Source organism: Leptopilina boulardi, unplaced genomic scaffold, assembly GCF_019393585.1.
Source record: "Leptopilina boulardi isolate dan_hultmark-lab unplaced genomic scaffold, ZJU_Lbou_2.1 LbouV2_78, whole genome shotgun sequence".
In the NCBI taxonomy this organism is placed as follows: Eukaryota; Metazoa; Arthropoda; class Insecta; order Hymenoptera; family Figitidae; genus Leptopilina; species Leptopilina boulardi.
Window position 1 is genome coordinate 57,130 of NW_026138025.1, and position 24,110 is coordinate 81,239.

Here is a 24,110-nt window from a genome sequence, read left to right on the forward strand (position 1 = left end):
AAAATTATAATTAATTTAATATAATATTTACAAAAAAAAAATATATAATTATTATATTATAATAATTATATAATATAATAATTAAAATAATATAATAATTACAAAAAAATAATTACAGTAATATTATAATTACAATATTATAATAATTATTATAACAAATTAATAACAATTATTATTATATTAAAATAATAATAATAATAATAATAATAATTACATTGAGGTATTTCAAAGTCAACCCAGCTCGTCATTCGCGAAAAAAAATATATTTATATATCTATATTTATATTTATTAAAAAAAAAAAACAAAAAAAAATTTAATTACGCTGGTTTTTGACTGAGTCCTCTAAATGAAATGAAAAAAAAAAATTCATTTTTCCTATATGTACAAAAAAAAAAGAGAATCTAAACTTTCGTCTCGCAAAATAAAAATTAATAACATTCATATATATATATATATATAGAAAAAAAAATAAAAATAAAAATAAAAAAAAAAATCGCGCTTGCAATTTTTTTCATTCACACAAAAATTGCCTCTCACCTTATATATTTATAATCTATTTATAAATTTCAGTTTCTTTTTTTTCAGTCTTCAGGCAACAGTCTGTTATCGAGAATATTTACACTTTGTTGGGAAAAAGGGGGCAAGGGGCGGGGAGGGGGGGGGGTGGATGAGACTATTTACAGAAGATTTTTAATTTTTTTTCTTTTTCTTTCACTTCTCTCAAACTTTTATAAATAATTGGGAAAAAGAAAAAAAAAAAAAAAAAAGGAGAAAATAAAAAAAAAAGAGAAGAAAGAAAAAAATGGAAAAAAATGAGAGAGAATGAGAGAGGAAAGAAGAAAAAATTAAAAATTTACATTAATGAGCGCACTACACAATTTTTATGGCATTATCGATGTGTAATTTAGACATTGTTTTCTTCACTCGAAGTGCAGTTAATCGGACAAGTGGATTTTTATTCCAACATTCGGCCATTAATTTGCCTAGGGCAAATAGAATCTGAAAAAAAAGAAAACAAATTATTATCATTATACAATTTTTTTTTTTTCAATAAATAAATTTTCCTTTTAAATTAAAATTTAAAAAAAAAATTTTTTTCTAAACATAAAAATAATAAAATTATAATTTTGTAATTTTATTTTTTAATTTTAAATTTAATTAAAAATTTTTTTTGTTTGGAATTTCAAAATTAATATAAAAATTATAATTTTTAAAATAAATATAAAATTATAATTTTTAAAATTAAAATTATAATTTTTAAAATAAATATAAAATTATAATTTTTAAAATTAAAATTATAATTTTTAAAATAAATATAAAATTATAATTTTTAAAATTAAAATTATAATTTTTAAAATAAATATAAAATTATAATTTTTAAAATTAAAATTATAATTTTTAAAATTAAAATTATAATTTTACTATAATTATCAAAATAATAATAATAATAAAATTGTAATTTACAAAATTATAATATTTATCAAAAATAAATAAATAAAATTTTTAAATTAATTTACTTACGGGATCATTTTCCCATTTCGTTGGAATAATTGGCCGCAGCCTTTTAACACAAACGGCAAGTCTCATATCATCGAAATCGGGATCATTTGGCACAACATCATGATAAGGTAGTGCGTATGGCTCTGCCGTCGATACTTTACCACCCGTTGCACAACGTCTGCATGCCTCCCACAATACAAGACCCACTGAATACATATCAGCCATTTTAAATGCGTCAAATGACGATGTATTCAATGACTCGTCCAATACTTCCGGCGCCATGTAACGTCGTGTGCCAACACGTGTATTTGGCGCAATATCAATCTCACCACTCTCGCTGCAAAAAAAAAAATTTATGAGAAAAATGAAAAATTACAACAACAAAAAATTAATATTGCTATTTTTTTCGCTATTTATCAACAACTATTACTACTATTGTCCCTATTCACAAACAACTATTGCTTCTATTGTCCCTATTTACAAACAACTATTATTTCTATTGTCCCCATTTACAAACAACTATTACTACTATTGTCCCTAACCATTTTTTATTAGTCAACAATTATTACTGCTATTGTCCCAATTTACAAACAACTATTACTACTATTGTCCCTTTTTACAAACAACTATTACTACTATTGTCCCTAACCATTTTTTTATTTGTCAACAATTATTACTGCTATTGTCCCAATTTACAACTAACTATTACTACTATTGTCCCCATTTACAAACAACTATTATTTCTATTGTCCCTATTTACAAACAACTATTACTACTATTGTCCCTAACCATTTTTTATTTGTCAACAATTATTACTGCTATTGTCCCAATTTACAAACAACTATTACTACTATTGTCCCTATTTACAAACAACTATTACTACTATTGTCCCCATTTACAAACAACTATTACTACTATTGTCCCTATTCACAAACAACTATTACTTCTATTGTCCCTATTTACAAACAACTATTATTTCTATTGTCCCCATTTACAAACAACTATTACTACTATTGTCCCTAACCATTTTTTATTAGTCAACAATTATTACTGCTATTGTCCCAATTTACAAACAACTATTACTACTATTGTCCCTTTTTACAAACAACTATTACTACTATTGTCCCTAACCATTTTTTTATTTGTCAACAATTATTACTGCTATTGTCCCAATTTACAACTAACTATTACTCTTATTGTCCCCATTTACAAACAACTATTATTTCTATTGTCCCTATTTACAAACAACTATTACTACTATTGTCCCTAATTATTTCTATTTATTAACTACTATTACTACAATTGTCCCTAACTATTTCTATTTATCAATAACTATTACTACTATTGTCCCTATTTACAAACAACTATTATTTCTATTGTCCCTATTTACAAACAACTATTACTACTATTGTCCCTAACCATTTTTATTTGTCAACAATTATTACTGCTATTGTCCCCATTTACAAACAACTATTACTACTATTGTCCCTATTTATAAACAACTATTACTACTATTGTCCCTTTTTACAAACAACTATTACTACTATTGTCCTTAACTATTTCTATTTATCGACAATTGTTACTACTATTGTCCCTATTTCCAAACCACTATTACTACTATTCTCCCTATTTACAAACAATTATGAGTACTATTGCATCTATTTTTTAACAAAAACCACTACTATTGTCCCTAATTATCAACAAATATTTGTGCTATTGAGATATTAATCAGAAAAAAAAATTCCCCTATTTTTCATCAACTATTGATACTATTTATTAACAACTATACGACAATATATATAGACAATAGTTGCGCTAACTATTGTTAATTAGGGACAATAGCGGTAATGTTTATTATAAAATAGGGACAATAGTAACAAATAACTATTGATAGCAGTAATTATAGACAAATAGGAACAATAGCAGTAATAAAAAAATATTATTAAAATAGTAGTAATAGTTATTCAAAAATAGGGAGCGTTGTATTTACAGTTGTCGATAAATAGGGACAATAGTAGTTTTAATTGTTCATAAATAGGGTAATAGTAGTAAGATTTTTTTTTGCCAAATATAGATATAATAGTAGTAATAAATGTCGATAAAGAGGGACAATAGCAGAAATAGTGTTTTTAATAAATGAAGGCAATAGCAGTAAATAGAGATTTATAAATTTTAAAAGCATACTTATAGTTGTTGATAACTAGAGACATAGTAGTTATAGTTATTGATAACTAGGGACAAAAGTAGTAGTTATTTTTCGATAACTAGGGACAATAGTAGTAGTTACTTTTTTATAACTAAGGACAATAGTAGTAGTTATTTTTTTATAACTAGCAACAATAGTAGTAGTTATTTTTCATAACTAGGGACAATAGTAGTAGTTATTTTTCATAACTAGGGACAATAGTAGTAGTTATTTTTCATAACTAGGTACAATAGTAGTAGTTATTTTTATAACTAGGGACAAAAGTAGTAGTTATTTTTTTATAACTAGGAACAAAATTTTAAATACTTATTAATAAATTGGGACATTAGTGGTGCTCTAGTTGATATTTTGGGACAATAGTAATATTGTTATTGATGTCTAGGGACAATAGCAATAATAATTGTTGTAAATAAGGTCAATAGTAGTCAAAGTTGCTGATAACTAGGGACAATAGTATGCCCGTAGTTGATATTTAGGGACAATAGTATGCCCGTAGTTGATATTTAGGGACAATAGTAATATTTTTTAATAACTAGGGACAATAGCAATAATAGTTGTTAGTAAATAGGTACAATAGTTTTAACGGATATTGATAAATTGAGACAAAAATAGTCATAGTTGTTGATAATTAGGGACAATAGTAATAATTTTTATTAGTAACTAGGGACAATAGTAAAAATAGTTGTTGATGAATAAGGACAATAGCGTTAATTGTTATTGTTAAAAAATAGCAATAATTGCTGTTTGTAAATAGGGACAGCAGTGCTACTTGCATGTAATAAATAACAACAATAGTTTTACTAGAAGTTGACTAAATGGGGACAATAGCAATAATTGTTGTTGATAAATAGGAAGAATAGTGCTACTAGTATGTGATAAATAGGGACAATAGTAAAAATAGTTTAGGAATAGGAACAATAGTGTTACTAGTAGTTGGTAAATAGGGACAATAGCAATAATAATAGTAATATTAGTTTAGGAATAGGAACAATAGTGTTATTAGTAGTTGGTAAGTAGGGACAATAGCAATGATTGTTTTTGGTAGATAGGGACAATAGTTATAAATAGTTGTTGGTGAATAGGGACAATAGTGTTACTAGAATTTGATAAATTGGGACAATAGTAGTGATATTTGTTAATAAATAGAAATAATATCATCATCAGTTGTTGATAAATAGCAGAAAATTTTGTTAATAAATATGTTAATAGCTTATATAGTTGTTGATAAATAAGGAAAATAGTAGTTTTCGTTGATAAATAGGGACAATAGTTTTACTAGTTAATAAATGGGACAATAGCACTAGCTAGTATTTGTTGAAAAGTAGGTATATCATAGTTTTTAGTTGTTGATAAATAGTATGAAAATTTTTTTTTTTTTGATGTTGAAAATTAGAGTTAATAGTAACCATAGTTGTTTGTAAATATGAACAATATCAATAATAGTTGTTGATAAACCCAGAAAATAGCAGCAATAGTTGTTCATAAATACTAGCAATTTTGATTTTGATTTCGATTTTAGATTCTAGATTCTAGATTCTAGATTCTAGATTTTTGATTTTTGATTTTAGATTCTAGATTCTAGATTCTAGATCCTAGATTTTAAATTTTAGATTCAAAAAAAAAAAATTGATAACCAAAAGAAAATGCAAAATCTCACCTCAAAAATCGTACAGCGAGTCCAAAATCAGCAATAACACACTCGCCATTTCTTTTGACAAGTATATTACGTGTTTTAATATCACGATGTGCAATTGCTGGTTTACCACGTGTACCAAATATTTCCGTATGTAAATGTGCAATACCCGATGCAATTGATAAACAAATAGCCAACAATGTTGTATGATCCAATACAGTTGTCTGCAAATAATCATGTAACGAACCACGTTCATGATAATCAGTGATAAGCATCATTTGCGTCCATGAACCTGTACCCTTAATATCGGCGGCAATAAAACCAAGTATATTGTCATGCCTCATTAATACAGTTTGATAAATTTCCGTTTCTCTAAACCATGATGCCTCTTCTAATGTGAAAAATACTTTAACAGCAACTTTTTCACCACGCCATCTTGCCAACCAAACCTCACCATAACGACCCTTACCAACACATTGCGATAATGCCAATTGTTTTGCAATTGTCCTTTGTACAAGTAGAGGTAAACCCGAACCTGAACCACTTGTTTGTTCAATGAGATCTTTAAGTGTACCTTGATTTGAAACAAGACATGGGCCACGTTGTTCTTTTCGACGATAACGTTGATAGATAATAATCATTGCCATTATAAATATCATTAGACATATTGATAGTGTCACTGCAAGAACAATTAATGGTGCACCTGATGCTATTGCAATTGGATCGGGTGCAATTGTTGAACGTGGTATTATTTGTGGAATTTTTTTTTCATTACAAAAATCCGTATCGTTACAACAATAAATACTTTTACCACGTGAATGTGGTACAAGATTTGCTTTACATTGCATAAAGCTATTCTCCTCGGGTGCTAAACAACCAAATGATTCTTCAGTAATGTATTCTTCACTTTCGGGATCGAGAAATTCTTCAACTTGACTGAAACATTGTCCACCTGGTTTTAGTGTACAAGTACCATTTTGTACATTATTTGGACAATTGCCATCGCAATAGCATGTTATTGTCAGTACTGAAAAAAGAAAATAGAAAATAATTAGTGATTTTTCAAAATGAATAATAGAAGAAGAATAATTTTGGGGTATTAGATTTTAAAAAATTAAAATTCGTTTTCAAGTTTTAATTGATAAATGCAAAAGTAAAATTAATGCTAAAAAAATTATGATAACTGATTTTGATTCTGATACCAAATAGTACAAACCAAATCCAACCCGAATAAAAATTAAAGTCGCCATTATATAGGACCTATGACGGTTGGCCTACCTGGCGACATAGGCCTGCGACTTTTTTTTGACATACTGTCTACATAGAAATGTAACGCTTGGCTACATACGGTGTACATAGGCCACGAGATGTAGGACCTATGTAGGACTTTTATACTAGCTTGTATATAGGCCAGATGATGTAGGATCTACACAAGAATGTAACGCTTGGCTACATCCAATCTACGTAGGCTAACATACGTAGAGCCTACATTGAAAGGCATATTTTCATTAATTAATAATTAAATTATTATTTAAAAAATCAGGAAAATTAGTAGTTTATTTCAATATAATCTAAACAATATAAATTCAATAAAAAAAAAGTACCTTTCATATTTTTGCGGGATTTTCCTATACAATGGTAGGTGAGATTTGAGCCCTCTACTCTATAGTGTTGTGTGTGCAATTGGGTCTGGGGAGGGGAGCCTACAACCATTGGGAGCGGCGCCTTAACGCGCTCGACCAAGGGAGGCTATGAAGGTTCCGTACAAAGTTAAGAAATAAGTGGAGTAGCGTAGATGTTCTCTTACAAAGCAACGCAGTAGAACTATTATAAGTATAGCGCTATATAGTCACAATAAAATACAGCAAGTACACAAGTACTTTATATTGAATTAATATTGATTTATATTAAAAATGGATAACAAAATTTTATATTAGTATTATTTGTTTACAAATAAAATAATTATTATGCATTAAAAATTATGACAATTATATAATGTCATTATGAAACAAAAATCTTGTTTTTAACGTATAATTATTATTTTAAATAATATTAAAACGTAAAATGACTTAAATGTTCAATAATATCAAACATGCAGAGTATCAATTTGTAATTTTTAATAAATCCAAATTTAATAAATTAATAATAATAATAAAATAATAATAATAAATTAATAATTTAATAAATAAATAATAAATTTAATAAATAATTTTTAATATAATTTGAAATTTTAAAATAAGTGACTCAAAAATATTTCTAATATAAGCACCTATATAAAAAGACCTATTCTACATAAAATATGTTATGTCCTACGACCTACATTGAATGACCTGCAGGAAAACAATCTCAATCCTATGTCATGTGTCTTATAAAAATCCTACATAAACAAGCCTGCGTACATGCTATGTAGTTATTACATTTTAAGGCCTATATAGAAATGCAGATATTTTTTCTACATAGAATGTATGTTAAAAGGCCTATACAGATCCTACATCGAAAGGCCTAAATAAATTCTACATAGTTTTGATATCAAATGGCCTACGTAGAAAGGCCTATGCATTTCAAACCTAGAATGTATGTTAGAAAGCCTATGTAGAATCTACATCAAAAGGCCTACATAATTTCTACATAGTTTTGATATCACATGGCCTATGTAGAAAGGCCTATGCATTTATTATCTAGAATGTATGTCAAAAAGCCTATGTAGAATCTACATCAAAAGGCCTACATAAATTCTACATAGTTTTGATATCAAATGGCCTATGTAGAAAAGCCTATGCATTTATTATGTAGAATGTATGTCAAAAGGCCTATGTAGAATCTACATCAAAAGGCCTACATAAATTCTACATAGTTTTGATATCAAATGGCCTATGTAGAAAGGCCTATGCATTTATTATGTAGAATGTATGTCAAAAGGCCTATGTAGAATCTACATCAAAAGGTTACATAGATTCTACATAGGTTTGAAATCAAATGACCTATATAGAAAGGCCTATATATTCCCTACCTAGACTGTATATCAAAAGGCCTATGTAGATGGCCGTCTTAAATTCTATACAGATGCGATGTAAGATTTACATCTGCCGTCTTAAATTTTTATTCGGGAATGATGATTTTGATTTTGATTCTGATACCAAATTGTACGAACCAAATCCAATAATAGTTTTGATTCTATTCCATAATTCCGAATATGGAAATAATTCATTTATTCCATTAGAAGTATTTTCTATACTAAGCAAGTTTTTTTTTTTACTCTTAGATGTTTTTACCATTATTGTGCTAACGATTCTTTTTTTGCAGCTAAATTTTTTTCTTACTATAAACATTATTCCTGTGTGAACGATCCATATTTGGTGATGCACTGGCAATGGGAGAAAGAGAGAGATATGAGATGAAAAGGAGCAAAAGAGAAGAAACAAGAATACTTGTCGTCTGTTATAGCACCATTTAAGGACAATTCATACGCACTTTCACCATTACATATAGTAGTTTGCAGATCGCGTCATGAATTTTGAATTGAGGTTGATAATAATTTAAAATAGAAAAACACATCAAGACCATTTTAGGATTATAATTACTTCTACTGCTGTCACTATTTATATTATGCTAGAATAATTCGGATTCAGAATCAAAATCATCATTTAATTGGGTTTAAAAATGAGAAACAAAATTATTATTTGGATTTGGTTTCTACAATTGGGTATCAGAATCAAAATCAAAATTACCATTGGATTTTGTTTTATTAAATTGGATTTCACAATTAGAATTAGAATCAAAATCAGATTTAGAATCAAAATTATAATTGAATTTTGATAGAACAATTAGGTTTTAAAATCAGAATTAGAATCAAAATTAAAATTAGAATCAAAATTATTATTGGATTTGGTTAGTACAATTTGGTATCAGAATCAGAATCAAAATTAGAATCAGAATTAAAATCAAAATCATCATTGGATTTAGTTTGTGCAATTGGGTTTCAGAATCAAAATTGTCATTGGATTTGAATTATTAAATTGGGTTTTTAAAATCAGAATCAAAATTAGAATTAAAATCAAAATTATCTTTGGATTTGTTTTATTAAATTACGTTTCAGAATCAAAATCGGATTTAAAATCAAAATTATCATTATATTTCGATAATTCAATTGGGTTTCAAAATCAGAATTAGAATCAAAACTATAATTGGATTTGGTTAGTACAGTTTGGTATCAGAATCAGAATTAGAATCACAATCATCATTGGATTTGGTTCATGCAATTGGGTTTCAGAATCAAAATCAAAATTGTCATTGGATTTGGTTCATTAAATTGGGTTTCAGAATCAGAATTAAAATCAAAATTACCATTCAATTTGTTTCATTAAATTGGATTTTAGAATCAGAATGAGAATCAGATTTAGAATATAAAAATTATCATTGGATTTAGTTAGTTCAATTAGGTATCAGAATTAAAATCAGATTAGAATTAAAATTAACATTCGATTTGGTTTGTATAAAATTTTGTTTCAAAATCAGAATTAGAATCAAAATTATGATTGGATTTGGTTTATTAAATTGGGTTTCAGAATCAAAATTGGATTTAGAATCACAAATTATAATTGTATATTTCTATCATTCAATTGGGTATCAAAATCAGAATTAAAATCAAAATTAGAATCGTTCGATATGTGATTCGTATAATTTTTTTTATCAGAATCGAAATCAAAATCAGAATTAGAATTACCATTGGATTTGGTTCGTACAATTTGCTATCAGTACAAAAATCTGAATCAGCATTAAAATTAAAATCATCATTGAATTTGGTTCGAACAATTGGGTTTCAAAATTAAAATCAGATTTAGAATGAAAATTTTAATTGAATTTCGCTCATTCAACTGGATTTCAAAATTAGAATTAAAATCAAAATCAGAATTAAAATCAAAATTATTATTGGATTTGGTTAGTACAATTTGGTATCAGAATCATAATCAAAATTAAAATCAGAATTAAAATCATCATTGGATTTGGTTTGTGCAATTGGGTTTCAGAATCAAAATTGTCATTGGATTTGAATTATTAAATTGGGTTTTTAAAATCAGAATCAAAATTAGAATTAAAATCAAAATTATCTTTGGATTTGTTTTATTAAATTAGGTTTCAGAATCAAAATCGGATTTAAAATCAAAATTATCATTGTATTTTGATAATTCAATTGGGTTTTCAAATTCAGAATTAGAATCAAAACTATAATTGGATTTGGTTAGTACAGTTTGGTATCAGAATCAGAATCAAAATAAAAATCAAAATCAGAATTAGAATCACAATCATCATTGGATTTGGTTCATGCAATTGAGTTTCAGAATAAAAATCAAAATTGTCATTGGATTTGGTTCATTAAATTGGGTTTCAGAATCAGAATTAAAATCAAAATTACCATACCAATTTGTTTCATTAAATTGGGTTTTAGAATCAGAATGAGAATCAGATTTAGAATATAAAAATTATCATTGGATTTAGTTAGTTCAATTAGGTATCAGAATTAAAATCAGATTAGAATCAAAATTAACATTCGATTTGGTTTGTATAAAATTTTGTTTCAAAATCAGAATTAGAATCAAAATTATGATTGGATTTGGTTCATTAAATTGGGTTTCAAAATCAAAATTGGATTTAGAATCACAAATTATAATTGTATATTTCTATCATTCAATTGGGTATCAAAATCAGAATTAAAATCAAAATTAGAATCGTTCGATATGTGATTCGTACAATTTTTTTTATCAGAATCAAAATCAGAATTAGAATTAAAATTACCATTGGATTTGGTTCGTACAATTTGCTATCAGTACAAAAATCTGAATCAGCATTAAAATCAAAATCATCATTGAATTTGGTTCGAACAATTGGGTTTCAAAATCAAAATCAGATTTAGAATGAAAATTTTAATTGAATTTCGCTCATTCAATTGGGTTTCAAAATCATAGTTAAAATCAAAATCAGAATTAAAATCAAAATCATCATTAGGTTTGGTTTAATTCAATAGGGTTTCAAAATCTGAATCAAAATCACCATTTGATTTGATTCACTGAACTAATTATAATTCTTTATTCAAAATGGGTTAAATCAGTTCTGGATTTATAAAAAATTCAAAATAACGAGCAAAAATAATAATTGTTATACGATTTATATATAAATATATATAAACACAAGCCAACGAGATGAGCTGTTTAGAATGAGTAGGCGGTTAAATACGACCCACAAGTTTGTCAGGGATACATAAGGTGCGCCCGCGGTTCAGGAACCTCATATATGGTTGTGCTGAGATTTCCGGTGATAACGACCACGCAATTTTATATATATATATATATATATATATATATATATATCGAGGGAAAAAATAAAATAAAAATCACAAAAAAAATATATATTTATTGATTAATGTAAATTTTGCTTTCTCCCTACCTCAAAAAAAAAAATAAATAAATAAAATAAAGAAAAATACTTAAAAAATTTACTAGAAAAGAAATTACAAATTATTAAAAGAAATTTATATATATATATATATATATATACGCGATGAAAATGTTATTATCATCATCGGGGACATAAGACAAGGTTCGTTGTTGCGTGATTATCAACAAGACACACATATATAAATTTATGTAGTCGAACATTCAGCGACGAGGTTACAGATACGAGTTGATAAGTAAATTTTTTTTTCTTTTTTTTAAATTCTTTTCGCAATTTTTCACAACTCCTTGTAAACTAGATTGGCAATATATATGTATATATATATAGATATATATATATATATATATATATAGTCGCGCGCGCTCTCTCATACTGTATGAATGAACAGACGATGACCATCACGAGTGGGATTCATGTACTCTCTGAAGAGTACAACATATATACAAATCGCATATGGTAATCGTGAATTCTCGTTTATATATACATATATATATACATATATATTGCGTCATATATTATAAATGTTTGTTTTTAATTTTCAATCACGATTTATGTTGATTAACTTTTGCAAAACTGTTGATTTTATAGTATTAATATTTATTCAAATAGTATTATAATTTTGAAAATGACGAAATTAATTGTAAAAATTATTATTGTATTATTGTTATCAGAAGCTATTGCTACTATTGTCCCAATTTATTAAAAGCTATTTTGTACTAATGCGTCCCAATTTATCCCAAAGTTATTTATACAATTGTCCCCCTCCATTTATCAGAAGCTATTTCTACTATTGTCCCTATTTACAAAAAACAGCAATTGCAACTATTGTTCCTATTTATTAACAACTATTTCTACTATTGTCCCTATTTACAAACAACTATTACTACTATTGTCCCTGACCATTTTTTATTTGTCAACAACTATTATTACTATTGTCCCTATTTACAAACAACTATTACAACTATTGTCCCTAAGTATTTCTATTTATTAACTACTATTACTACAACTGTCCCTAACTATTTCTATTTATCAACAACTATTACTACTATTGTCCCTATTTACAAACAACTATTACTACTATTGTCTCTATTTACAAACAACTATTACTACTATTGTTTCTAACTATTTCTATTTATTAACTACTATTACTACAATTGTCCCTAACTATTTCTATTTATCAACAACTATTATTACAATTGTCCCTATTTACAAACAACTATTACTACTATTGTACTTATTTACAAACAACTATTACTACTATTGTCCCTAATTATCAATAACTATTACTTCCATTGGTTTTAGTTATCGCCACTATTGTCCCTATTTATAATTTAATAGTACTGCTATTGTCCCTAGTTATCAACCCTATTTTTAAATTAATATTCCTGCTATTACACCTAGTTATTAACAACTATGACTACTATTGTTCCCTATTTATTAATAGTACTGCTATTGTCCCTAGTTATCAATGTTCATGACTTTTAGTGTCCCTAGTCATTAAAGACAATGTCTATTATTGTCCCTAGTTATCAATAGCAACGTCTATTATTGTCCCCAGTTATCAATAGCATCGTCTATTATTGTCCCTAGTTATCAATAGCTATGACTATTATTGTCCCTAGTTATTACCACCTTTGACTATTATTGTCCCTACTTATTAAATAACAGTACTACAATTGTCACTAGTTTTTAATAATAATGACTACTGCTGTCCTAATTATCATTAACTATGACCACTATTGTCCCTAATTATCGACAATCATTAGTACTATTGTCCCTAGTTATCGACAACCATTAGTTCTATTCTCTCCAGTTATCAATAACCATGATTACTAATGTCCCTAGTTATTTATGAACAACACTGCTATTGTCCCTAGTTATTAATGACTATGACTATTATTGTCCATAGTTATCAATAACAATAACTACTATTGTCTTTAGTTATCAATATCAATAACTACTATTGTCCCTAGTTATCAATAGCAATGACTACTATGGTCCCTAGTTATCAATAGCAATAACTACTATTGTCCCTAGTTATCGATAGCTATAACTACTATTGTCCCTAGTTATCAATAGCAATAACTACTATTGTCTTTATTTATCAATAGCAATAACTACTATTGTCCCTAGTTATCAATATCAATAACTACTATTGTCCCTAGTTATCAATAGCAATAACTACTATTGTCCCTAGTTATCAATGACCATGGCTACTATTGTCCCCAGTTATCAATATCTGTAATTACAATTTTGCCCAGTTATCAACAACTATAACTAACATTGTCCCTGTTTATCAATAATTATCGTCACTATTTCCTCTAGTTATCGACATTTATTAGTGCTATTGTCCCAAGTTATCAACATTTATTAGTGCAATTGTCCCTAGTTATTAACAGTTATCACTGCTATTATTTCTAGTTATCAATAACAATTAAAAATAGTCTAATCGACTTTTTTTTTTTAATTTTTAAGGTCTGACTCATTTTTGTTGAAAAAAAATTTTTGGTGCCCGATTTTAAGGTCCTTGTCCGATGTTGAAAAACAAAAATAGAAACACGTCGCGTGGTTATCTTGGTTCGTCTCGGAATTACTCCCTCGCTTCTATTTTGCGTTGACCGATTCTATTTATAAAAACGAAATATCTCTGGAGAATGACTGATCATTCTTGTTTTTTTTTTTTTTTCATTTCTTTTTCTTCTTTTTTTTTTTATTTTCTTCTTTAGCTTTACTCTATTTTTTAACGTTAAAAATTGCTAAAAAAAAAAGAAAAGAAGATTTTCTTTTTTTTGGGAAAAATAAAAAAACCAGGAAATTTTGTTTATCATTTTATAATGATTGGAATAATGATAAGACAATGATGCTGGGTACTTTTCCGTCAACAATCCAAGAAATCAATGAGTTTAATCATTGTTTTCAACGACTTATGCACCATACGTACAAATACATATATATATATATATATTTTTTTTTTTTTACGCTCTATACGATCATCCATATAATCGTTCAGTCAATATTGACAGATGTCACTCAATATAATTGTACAATGAATTTTATTGTTGACATAATTAAATTTTGAATTAAGTTTTATATTAATTTAAAAAAAATAAGAATTATTTAAAAAAAAATTACAAGTTGTAAATTTTATTATAAAAAAAAAAAAAAAAAAAAATTTAATTTTTTTCAGAGCAGGTGCCTTTTGGCGAGATTCTGCGCTCTATACAAAATGGTAAACAAAAGTTGCTTGGCTACCCGCCCATAACGGGTTTTTCTTCCAGAGAACTGACCTAACTTGTAATTAAAAAAAAAAAAATGATAAACGAAAACTAAAAATCGTTCAATTTACAAGTTAAAAAATAATTTTTTTTAACCAAATATTTTATAACGTAAATTCATTTTAAATATTTAAAAAAAAACAAAATTTTTGAACCAAATTTTTCGAGTTTTATCTACTTAGCTGAATAATATTAATTATAATTATTAAAAAATTAGTAATAAATTTTGGATAAATTAAAAATTTTTTTTTCTCACTATAAATTTTTGTTAATTTCAAAAAAAAAATTTTTAATATTTTTACTAAAAAAAAAAAAAAAAAAAAAATTCTTCTCTCCTTTTTTTTTTAAACAAAATTTATTTATCTAAAGTGGATCTGCGCTCAAGAATATTACGTCGGAGCATTTCAATGTCAGAGAGAGAGAGAGAGAGAAAGATGTGAAGGAAGATTGAGAAAAGGATGCTGCACACACAAGTTTGCCCTCGAAGGTCTCAATAATGCGATTTATTCCAAGAAACGTGATTTTTATCGGTACCAAGTCGAGACATTTATTAGCATAATTTTTAAACGTACACTTATATATACGTAAACCCCCACAAGAGAGAAATATTCAATATATACAGAATTTTAAATATTCAAATATGTTACGTACTTTACATGAAAAAAGGACGAAATCTTTTTTTTTTGTATTTTCAAAAGGTCATAAAAAAACAATTTTTAAAAATTTAAATAAAAAAAAATTTTAATTACAAATTTTTTAAATTACGTTTTATTTTAGTTTCGATTTTTTCACTTATTTTATTTATTTTTTTGTAATTTTTTATTTTTAAATATTTTTATTCTAATTATTTAAAAAATTTTTTTTTAAAATTGTTTATATTTTTCCGTTTATAAATAATATAAATAAAGAAATTTGTAATTTTTTTATTAATTATAAAAAAAAAATTTCAAATAGCAATTAATTTGTGTGTAAATTTTTTTATTAAAAAAAAAAACACGTCAAGTAGATGTATTTCTCTTGTCAGAAAAAAAAAATTTTTTTTACTTTCTTTTTCATGTCGCGTGAGAGCCAAAAAAGATTATAAACGCTATTTTCAGCGAATTTCAAATGGAATTGTGGAGACGCGCGTAACGATGTTCGGAACTTCAAAAGGAGAAAGAAAAAGAAAACAAAAAAAAAAAAAAAGGGAAAACCCTCGTAGACCGTCTACGAGAACAAGGATAAAAAGGAAACTCCAAAAAGGAAGTTTCCAAGTTTAACAAAAAAGTAAAAAAAAAACTACAAACATAGCCAGACTTACAGCTGTAAAAGCATCCGGAGAAAATATTTTTTCTTGATTTTAAATAATTTTTTTTCCATTAATAGTTTCACGTCAAAGAAAAAAAATTAAAAGAAAAAATTTAATTAATTACAAAAATATAAATAATTATAAAAAATAATTTTATTAATAATAAATAAATAAAATTTATTTTTACTATTTATTATTATTATAGTTACTATTATTATTATTATTATTATTATTTTATTGTTATTATTATCGTGAATAAATTATACTTATTGGAAAAAAAACCAAATATTGAATGAATCAAGAAAAAAAAATCTCTCTCTCTCAGTAAATATTATAACTACATTGCGTCACATTCGTTTTCCTATTCAAATTTAAAATGAAATTGAATTAGTTGAAAGAATGATATTTAAATACCGACTTTTTCCTCATATATATATATATATGTTACGAATAAAAGAACACGAATATTTTTACAAAACAAAAAAGGAAATTTACAAAAAAAAAAAAAAAAATTCTCTCTTTTCGAAAATTGTTACTATAAATTTATTAAATTAAAATTTATATTTTACTTAATTTAAATTTAAAAATTGATACTGAATAATAAAAAATAAATAAATAATAACTTAATAAATGAAATAATTGAATTAAGAATGAAAAAAATAATAAATAAAATAATAGTTTAAAAAAATATATATAAATAATAAAATAAAATAATGAAATATATAAAAATAAAATATATATACGAATAAAAATATATATATAAAATAATAGTAATAATAATAATAATAATAAAAACAATCATAAATAAAAATAAAATAATTTGAAAATAATTTAAAAACAATTAAAAAATAATAAAAAAAATAACTAAGTTAATAATAATTAAATAATATAATAAAAAATAGTAACAAAATAATTAAAAAATAATATAACAAAATTAATATTAATAATAATAATATTGAAAAAATAAATAAATAAAAAAAATAGTAATCTTTTAAATAAACTATTTTTACTTGTTTTCGCGTACTTCATTCGTAAAGAAAAATAAATAAAAATATCATACTTTCATACTAAGCCAAACGATAGGTAACTTTGATTTAAAAAAAAAATAAAAAAAAATAATTAAAATTATCTTATTCTTAAAACTAATATTCTTCAGTAGTATAATGGTCAGTATTCCCATTTTTATCACGAAAAAAAAAATTCTTAAAACTAATAATCTTCAGTAGTATAATGGTCAGTATTCCCTTTTTTTAGCAGAAAAAAAAATCATAATCCTAATAATCTTCAGTAGTATAATGTTCACTATTCCCATTTTCCAGCAAAAAAAAAATATTATTCTTAAAAATAATAATCTTCAGTAATATAGTGATCAGTACTCCCATATTATTCAGGAGAAAAAAAATAATCTTTATAACCTCCAAATAATAATCTTCGGCAGTATATATATATATATATTTTATAGTGGCCAGTAAACCCTGATTTTCAGCTGTTGTCGATAACCGCACAAAAGAAATATAGAATGACGAGGGCTGGGCTGAGGGGGGGAGGAGGAGAAAAAATAAATCAAGAAACTGGATCTCAAAGAGTGGTATGGAAAAAGTTAAAAAATCCCGAACAGGTCCTTGAAGTAAGAAAGATGCAAAGAGAAAGAAAGAGAAAGAAACACTCTATACATATATATATATATACACTATATATGTGAAAAACAGTCGAAGAACGAATCGAGAAACTTGCCCTAACCAAAAGTGACACAAAACAAGATCTCTGCAACACCATTTGATTCCTAATCCTTTCATATATAGAAAAACATTTTCATATAATAAACACCGTCATTGATTAACAAAACTCTCCAATTTAAAAAGGTTAGGTTTCAATTTTTTTTTTTTAACAGCGCACATAAAATGCTATAACAAAAAATTCCTCAACACACATATACACACATATTCCACTGTATAGTATGAGAAGAAGAAAAAAATCGCACTTCACTGCACAGTTAATAAAAATAACTTTTAAAACACAGACAATCGAAAAAAAGAAATCAAATATCGTTATGGAAAAAAAAACAGCACTAGATAAATGATAATTTGTGAACGAGAAAAAAAACCTTTTTTTTAGAAATCCATTTTTTGGTTTTTTTTTTGTTTTTTTGTGGTAATAGAGAAGGTCAGAGGGGGGGGGGGGCTACTCACCGTTGAAAATATTCACAAGAAACACAATTAGCCCAATCCACAGGCCGTATTTACAACCCGGGTAAGCGTATAGCGTAGCCATTTTCTACACTTGGGAGCACATACTTCACTGCGTGTGTGACGTGATATTATAATATAATATAGTAAAAGTAAGAGAGAGAAAATTCACGAGAGGAGAGACCAGACGATGGCGTCGAGCCACCAAGGCGCAAGGCACTGCCGCAACCAACATGAACATCGGCCACTTTCGGTTCTGATGTTCGGACTGTATATATAATATAGAATCAGAATGAAGAGTGGAGGAGGTAAAGTCTTTGGTCTTGGACTCAGCTATACAACCTATACCACTACCACATCTTTCTCTCTATATATATATATATATATATATATTGAATATTGTTGTCTGTGTGATATTAAATGCAGAATGACGAGAGAGAATCGCGCGCGCGCAGAGGGGATGAAAAAGTCAGGGACGTTCAATGAATTTTTGTCTCCCCTTTTCTATATAATAATAATAATAATAATAATAATAATAATAATAATAATAATATCTTACCTTGGATACCAAGGGTTATGCAGATTTTCCACTTTCTTCTTAAAATAAATAATAACAATAATAATATCAGAAACATAACCTCAAATTTGTTACATTTATTATAAACATCTAGAGACTTAGATATATTTACAAATCGAAAATATGTCGTAAAATGTTATTTATATAAGAGAAAATTGAAAATTTTTTTAAAACATAACCTCAAAAATATACTACTACTAGTATTGTTACTACTAGTATTGTTACTACTACTATTGTTACCACTACTATTGTTACTACTATTTTTACTATTATTGTTACTACTACTATTGTTACTACTATTTTTATTATTATTGTTACTACTACTATTGTTACTACTACTATTGTTACTACTACTATTGTTACTACTATTTTTACTATTATTGTTACTACTACTATTGTTACAACTACTAGTATTGTTACTACTACTATTGTTACTACTACTTTTACTATTATTGTTACTACTACTATTGTTACTACTATTTTTACTATTATTGTTACTACTACTATTATTACTACTACTAGTATTGTTACTACTACTATTGTTACTACTACTATTGTTACTATTTTATTGTTACTACTACTAATGTTACTATTACTATTATTGTTACTACTACTATTGTTACTATTACTATTGTTACTACTACTATTGTTACTACTATTATTATTTTATTATTGTTACTTCTACTATTGTTACTACTACTATTGTTACTACTACTATTGTTACTACTACTATTGTTACTACTACTATTGTTACTACTATTATTATTTTATTATTGTTACTACTACTATTGTTACTACTACTATTGTTACTACTACTATTGTTACTACTACTATTGTTACTACTACTAATGTTACTATTACTATTATTGTTACTACTACTATTGTTACTATTACTATTGTTACTACTACTATTGTTACTACTATTATTATTATATTATTGTTACTTCTACTATTGTTACTACTATTATTGTTACTACTACTATTGTTACTACTATTATTATTTTATTATTGTTACTACTACTATTGTTACTACTACTATTGTTACTATTACTATTGTTAATATTACTATTGTTACTACTACTATTGTTACTACTATTTTTACTATTATTGTTACTACTACTATTGTTACTACTACTACTATTGTTACTACTATTATTATTTTATTATTGTTACTACTACTATTGTTACTACTACTTATGTTACTATTACTATTATTGTTACTACTACTATTGTTACTATTTTATTGTTACTACTACTAATGTTACTACTATCTTTATTATTATTGTTACTACTACTATTGTTACTACTATTTTTACTATTATTGTTACTACTATTATTATTTTATTATTGTTACTACTACTATTGTTACTACTATTGTTACTACTACTGTTACTATTAGTGTTATTATTATGTTACTATTGTTACTAATATTTTTACTATTATTGTTACCATTATTATTTTACGATTGTTACTAATATTGTTATTGTTGTTACTTTTATTATTATTATTATTATTATTTTTATTATTCTTGTTATTATTATTGCTAGTATTATAACATATATATGTATATATATATAGATTGAGGATCATATACGATCCTGAGACGGAGGCGTCAGCGATGGCGGGAGAGTGCAACGGCGCCCAGTGGGCGCCAGAGTGCCGAGACTTAGTGCCTTAACCAAAGATCTTTTTCTTTCTTTCCTCCTTTAGCCAAGCGACTTACTCCCTCTGCCACGTTAAGTCCCAATATCCTTTCTCTCGCTTCTATTTGCTGCTACTCGGGTTGTTCGGTCGGGCCTTCTTTTCATATAGTATACAATATATATATATAGTACCAGCCAAATCCCATGCGTGTACACGCATATATACATATAAGCAGAACGTGTCCGTGTTCCTCTTTTTGAATGATGAAAAACTGGAAATCCACCTGGTACCATAAAAATCTTAAAATCTCATCATTCTATATGTTCATTTGCGATTTATATGGATTTTCTGATTCACGTCGCTAAAAAAAAAAAACTAGTTAGATAGTTACTGTCTTGTCATATTATAATATTGTAAATGATTTAATTACACTGCAAAAAGAAGTATCTTATTTTAAGATGTTTTGGTAGCGTTTTCAAGACATTAAGACATCTTAAACATCTGAATGTCTTAAAAACGCTACCAAAACATCTTAAAATAAGATACATCTTTTTGCAGTGTAGTTGAGATTATCAGTATAAGTATTATTAATTAAACAATGTCTCAACAAAAAATCAAAAATTATTATTATTATTATTATTGAAACGGTTACTATTGTCCCTATTCATCAACAACTATTATTACTATTGTTTCTATTTTTCAACAACTATTGAAACAATATTGTCCCTAGATATCAACAAAAACTACTATTGTTTCTATTTATCAACATCTATTAAAACTATTGTCCCTAATTATCAACATCCATTAAAACTATTGTCCCTAATTATCAACATCCATTAAAACTATTGTCCCTAATTATCAACATCTATTAAAACTATTGTCCCTAATTATCAACAAATTCTGTTACTATTATCCCTAGTTATCAAAATCTTTGACTACTATTGTCACTATCTATTAGTTAACAGTACTGATATTGTACCTATAGTTATAAATAACAATGACTGCTTTTGTCCCTATTTATGAACAACTACTAAATACTATATAGTAGTCCCAACTTATCAACTAGTATAGAACGATTGTTCATATTTATCAATAACCTAGTAGTACTATCGAGTATTGAAATTTCTATAACTGATACTTATCCCTATGTTATAACAATCAACTCTCTAAATTTGAATTAGTAAAAATTTTAACTAATTTGAATTAGTGACTCACTTTTTGCTATTGAATTAGTAAAATTTTACTAATTATTAGTAACTTTGACTAATAATTAGTGAAATTTAACTAATTCAATAGCAAAAAGTGAGTCACTAATTCAAATTAGTAAAAAATTTTCACTAATTCAGATTTAGAAAGAATGAGTGCTATTATTGTCCCTATTTAGTAACTACTATATTAAAACTATCGTCCTTGTTTTTTGTTTTAATAACTTTCTGATGAAAGCTTAAAATTTAACTAAAACCGCAAAAGATCCTAATAATAAGATACATCTTTCTTTTTTTTTGTAAATTTAAAATGTAGATATTAGTTGGAAAAAAAAAAAATTTGTGTAACTAATTACGAAGAATATATAGGAGTGAAATTGAAAAATACTAAGAGAGAGAGAGAGAGAGAGACAGAGTGGGGGGGGGCGAAAAAAAACAAAACAAATGGGCGCTCCTTTGTGGAGTCTGCATTTGAATGCATATGGAGAGTCTCATGAATGTCGAGTGCAAGCCTGCACACGTGTGACGCTCTCTCTACCGGAACTAATAATTTACCCGAGAGCATTAAACGCCCCTCGATTGCAATGCACTGGTATGCGAACAGATACTACACGTGGAACCGTGTATTATATATATATATATATATATATATATATATATATATATTGAATGCAAAAGAGCAGAACAGATCATTTAAACGGTTAAACATACTCCTACGTTGATTAATTACTATATAACTTTTTCTATATATACGCAATGAAAATTTAACACCACTGAAACTAAACCTTCCATTATAGCAAAAATTACAATTTAGAATATTTGCAAAATTTAAAAGCTGTTTTAAAACTAATTCAAAATTACACTGAAAAAAATTTATCCGAAATCTTCAACTACCTTTGGGTAGTTAAGTGAAAAGAAGTTAAAACAATTATTTTCTTAGTTAGTTTAACAATGTTTGTGTAGTTAATTTCACTATTTCTTAAGTATAGTTAAAAATTAGTAGTACAATTAACTTAAAAATGTAGTTAGAATTTAAAACTAACTACAAAATCTTATTGTATCAACTACATTCTTAGTTATTTTAACTACTTTTTAGTAGTTAATACAACTTTTAAAATTGAGTTGAGGACCTATTGTACTATACAGGGTAGTTAAAAAGTAGTCAAATCTACTGGTTATTTTTTTGAGTGTAGTTCAAAACTTCCCCCCCCCAAAAAAAAACCTTAAACTATATATGAAAAAATAAGTAACAATATTTAAATAAAAAAAAAAATTCAATATATCTTCAAACTAGTTAAAAATTGTTTTTTTTTAATATTCTAAACTGCATTGAAAAAAATGTTGCCGAGAAATTCAACTACGTATCATATTGGGTACTTGACTAGAAAGTAGTTAAAATAACTACTTTTTTAGTTAATCTAATCATATTCATGTACACAGAAAATTAAAAGGCATTAAAATAAGTTAATAAGTAATAGTTGATTTTACGTATAAATATGTAGTTAAAGTACAACTACAGGTCGGTAGTAAAATTAACTTTCTTAAGGTATAGTATAAAAACAAGTGAAATTGTATAGTCAACTTAAAATTTGAAGTGTATAGTAAATACAACTACTATTTACCATAGTTATATGAAATTTAGTAAAAGGAATTATTTTCTTTAATTAATATTACTGCTTTTTGAGTAGTAAATTTTTTTTTACTAATTTCTATGCTTTTATAGGATTCAATAAAATTCTTGTTGTAGAATTAACAAAAGTCGTCTGTAATTAAAACTACTATTTTAAGTAGTAGATTTTTACTATTTTAATTAATTCGATAAACTTAAAGGAGATTTTTGATGTAGAATTTAGAAATCGTTGCCAGTTAAAACTACTACTTTAAGTATAGTAGATTTTACTATACTCAAAGTGGTACAATAGACTTTAAGAACATTTTTGTTGTAGAATTAACAAATCCTTTGTGATTAAAACTACTATACTTTAAGTAGTAATTTTTTTGCTATTTTAATTAATTCAATAAGCTTGAAAAACGTTTTTAATGTAAAATTTACAAATCGTTTCCAATTAAAACTACTACTTTCAGTAGTAGTAGCTTTTACTACTTCAAGTGGTTCAATAGATTTTAAGAACATTTATGTTGTAG

General features: G+C 26.0%; 1 protein-coding gene across 1 annotated transcript; it reads right to left on the bottom strand.

The window, feature by feature from the left end:
- Positions 1-294: 294 nt before the first annotated feature.
- On the bottom strand, positions 295-18,804 carry LOC127290645 (bone morphogenetic protein receptor type-1B-like). The gene is made up of 4 exons (XM_051319352.1): positions 18,543-18,804; positions 5,365-6,367; positions 1,523-1,838; positions 295-1,000 (listed from the first exon to the last, which is right to left on the bottom strand). Exons 1-4 carry the CDS (start codon positions 18,622-18,624, stop codon positions 872-874), a joined length of 1,530 nt encoding a protein of 509 aa, XP_051175309.1. The 5' UTR covers positions 18,625-18,804; the 3' UTR covers positions 295-871.
- Between the last annotated feature and the right edge of the window lie 5,306 nt (positions 18,805-24,110).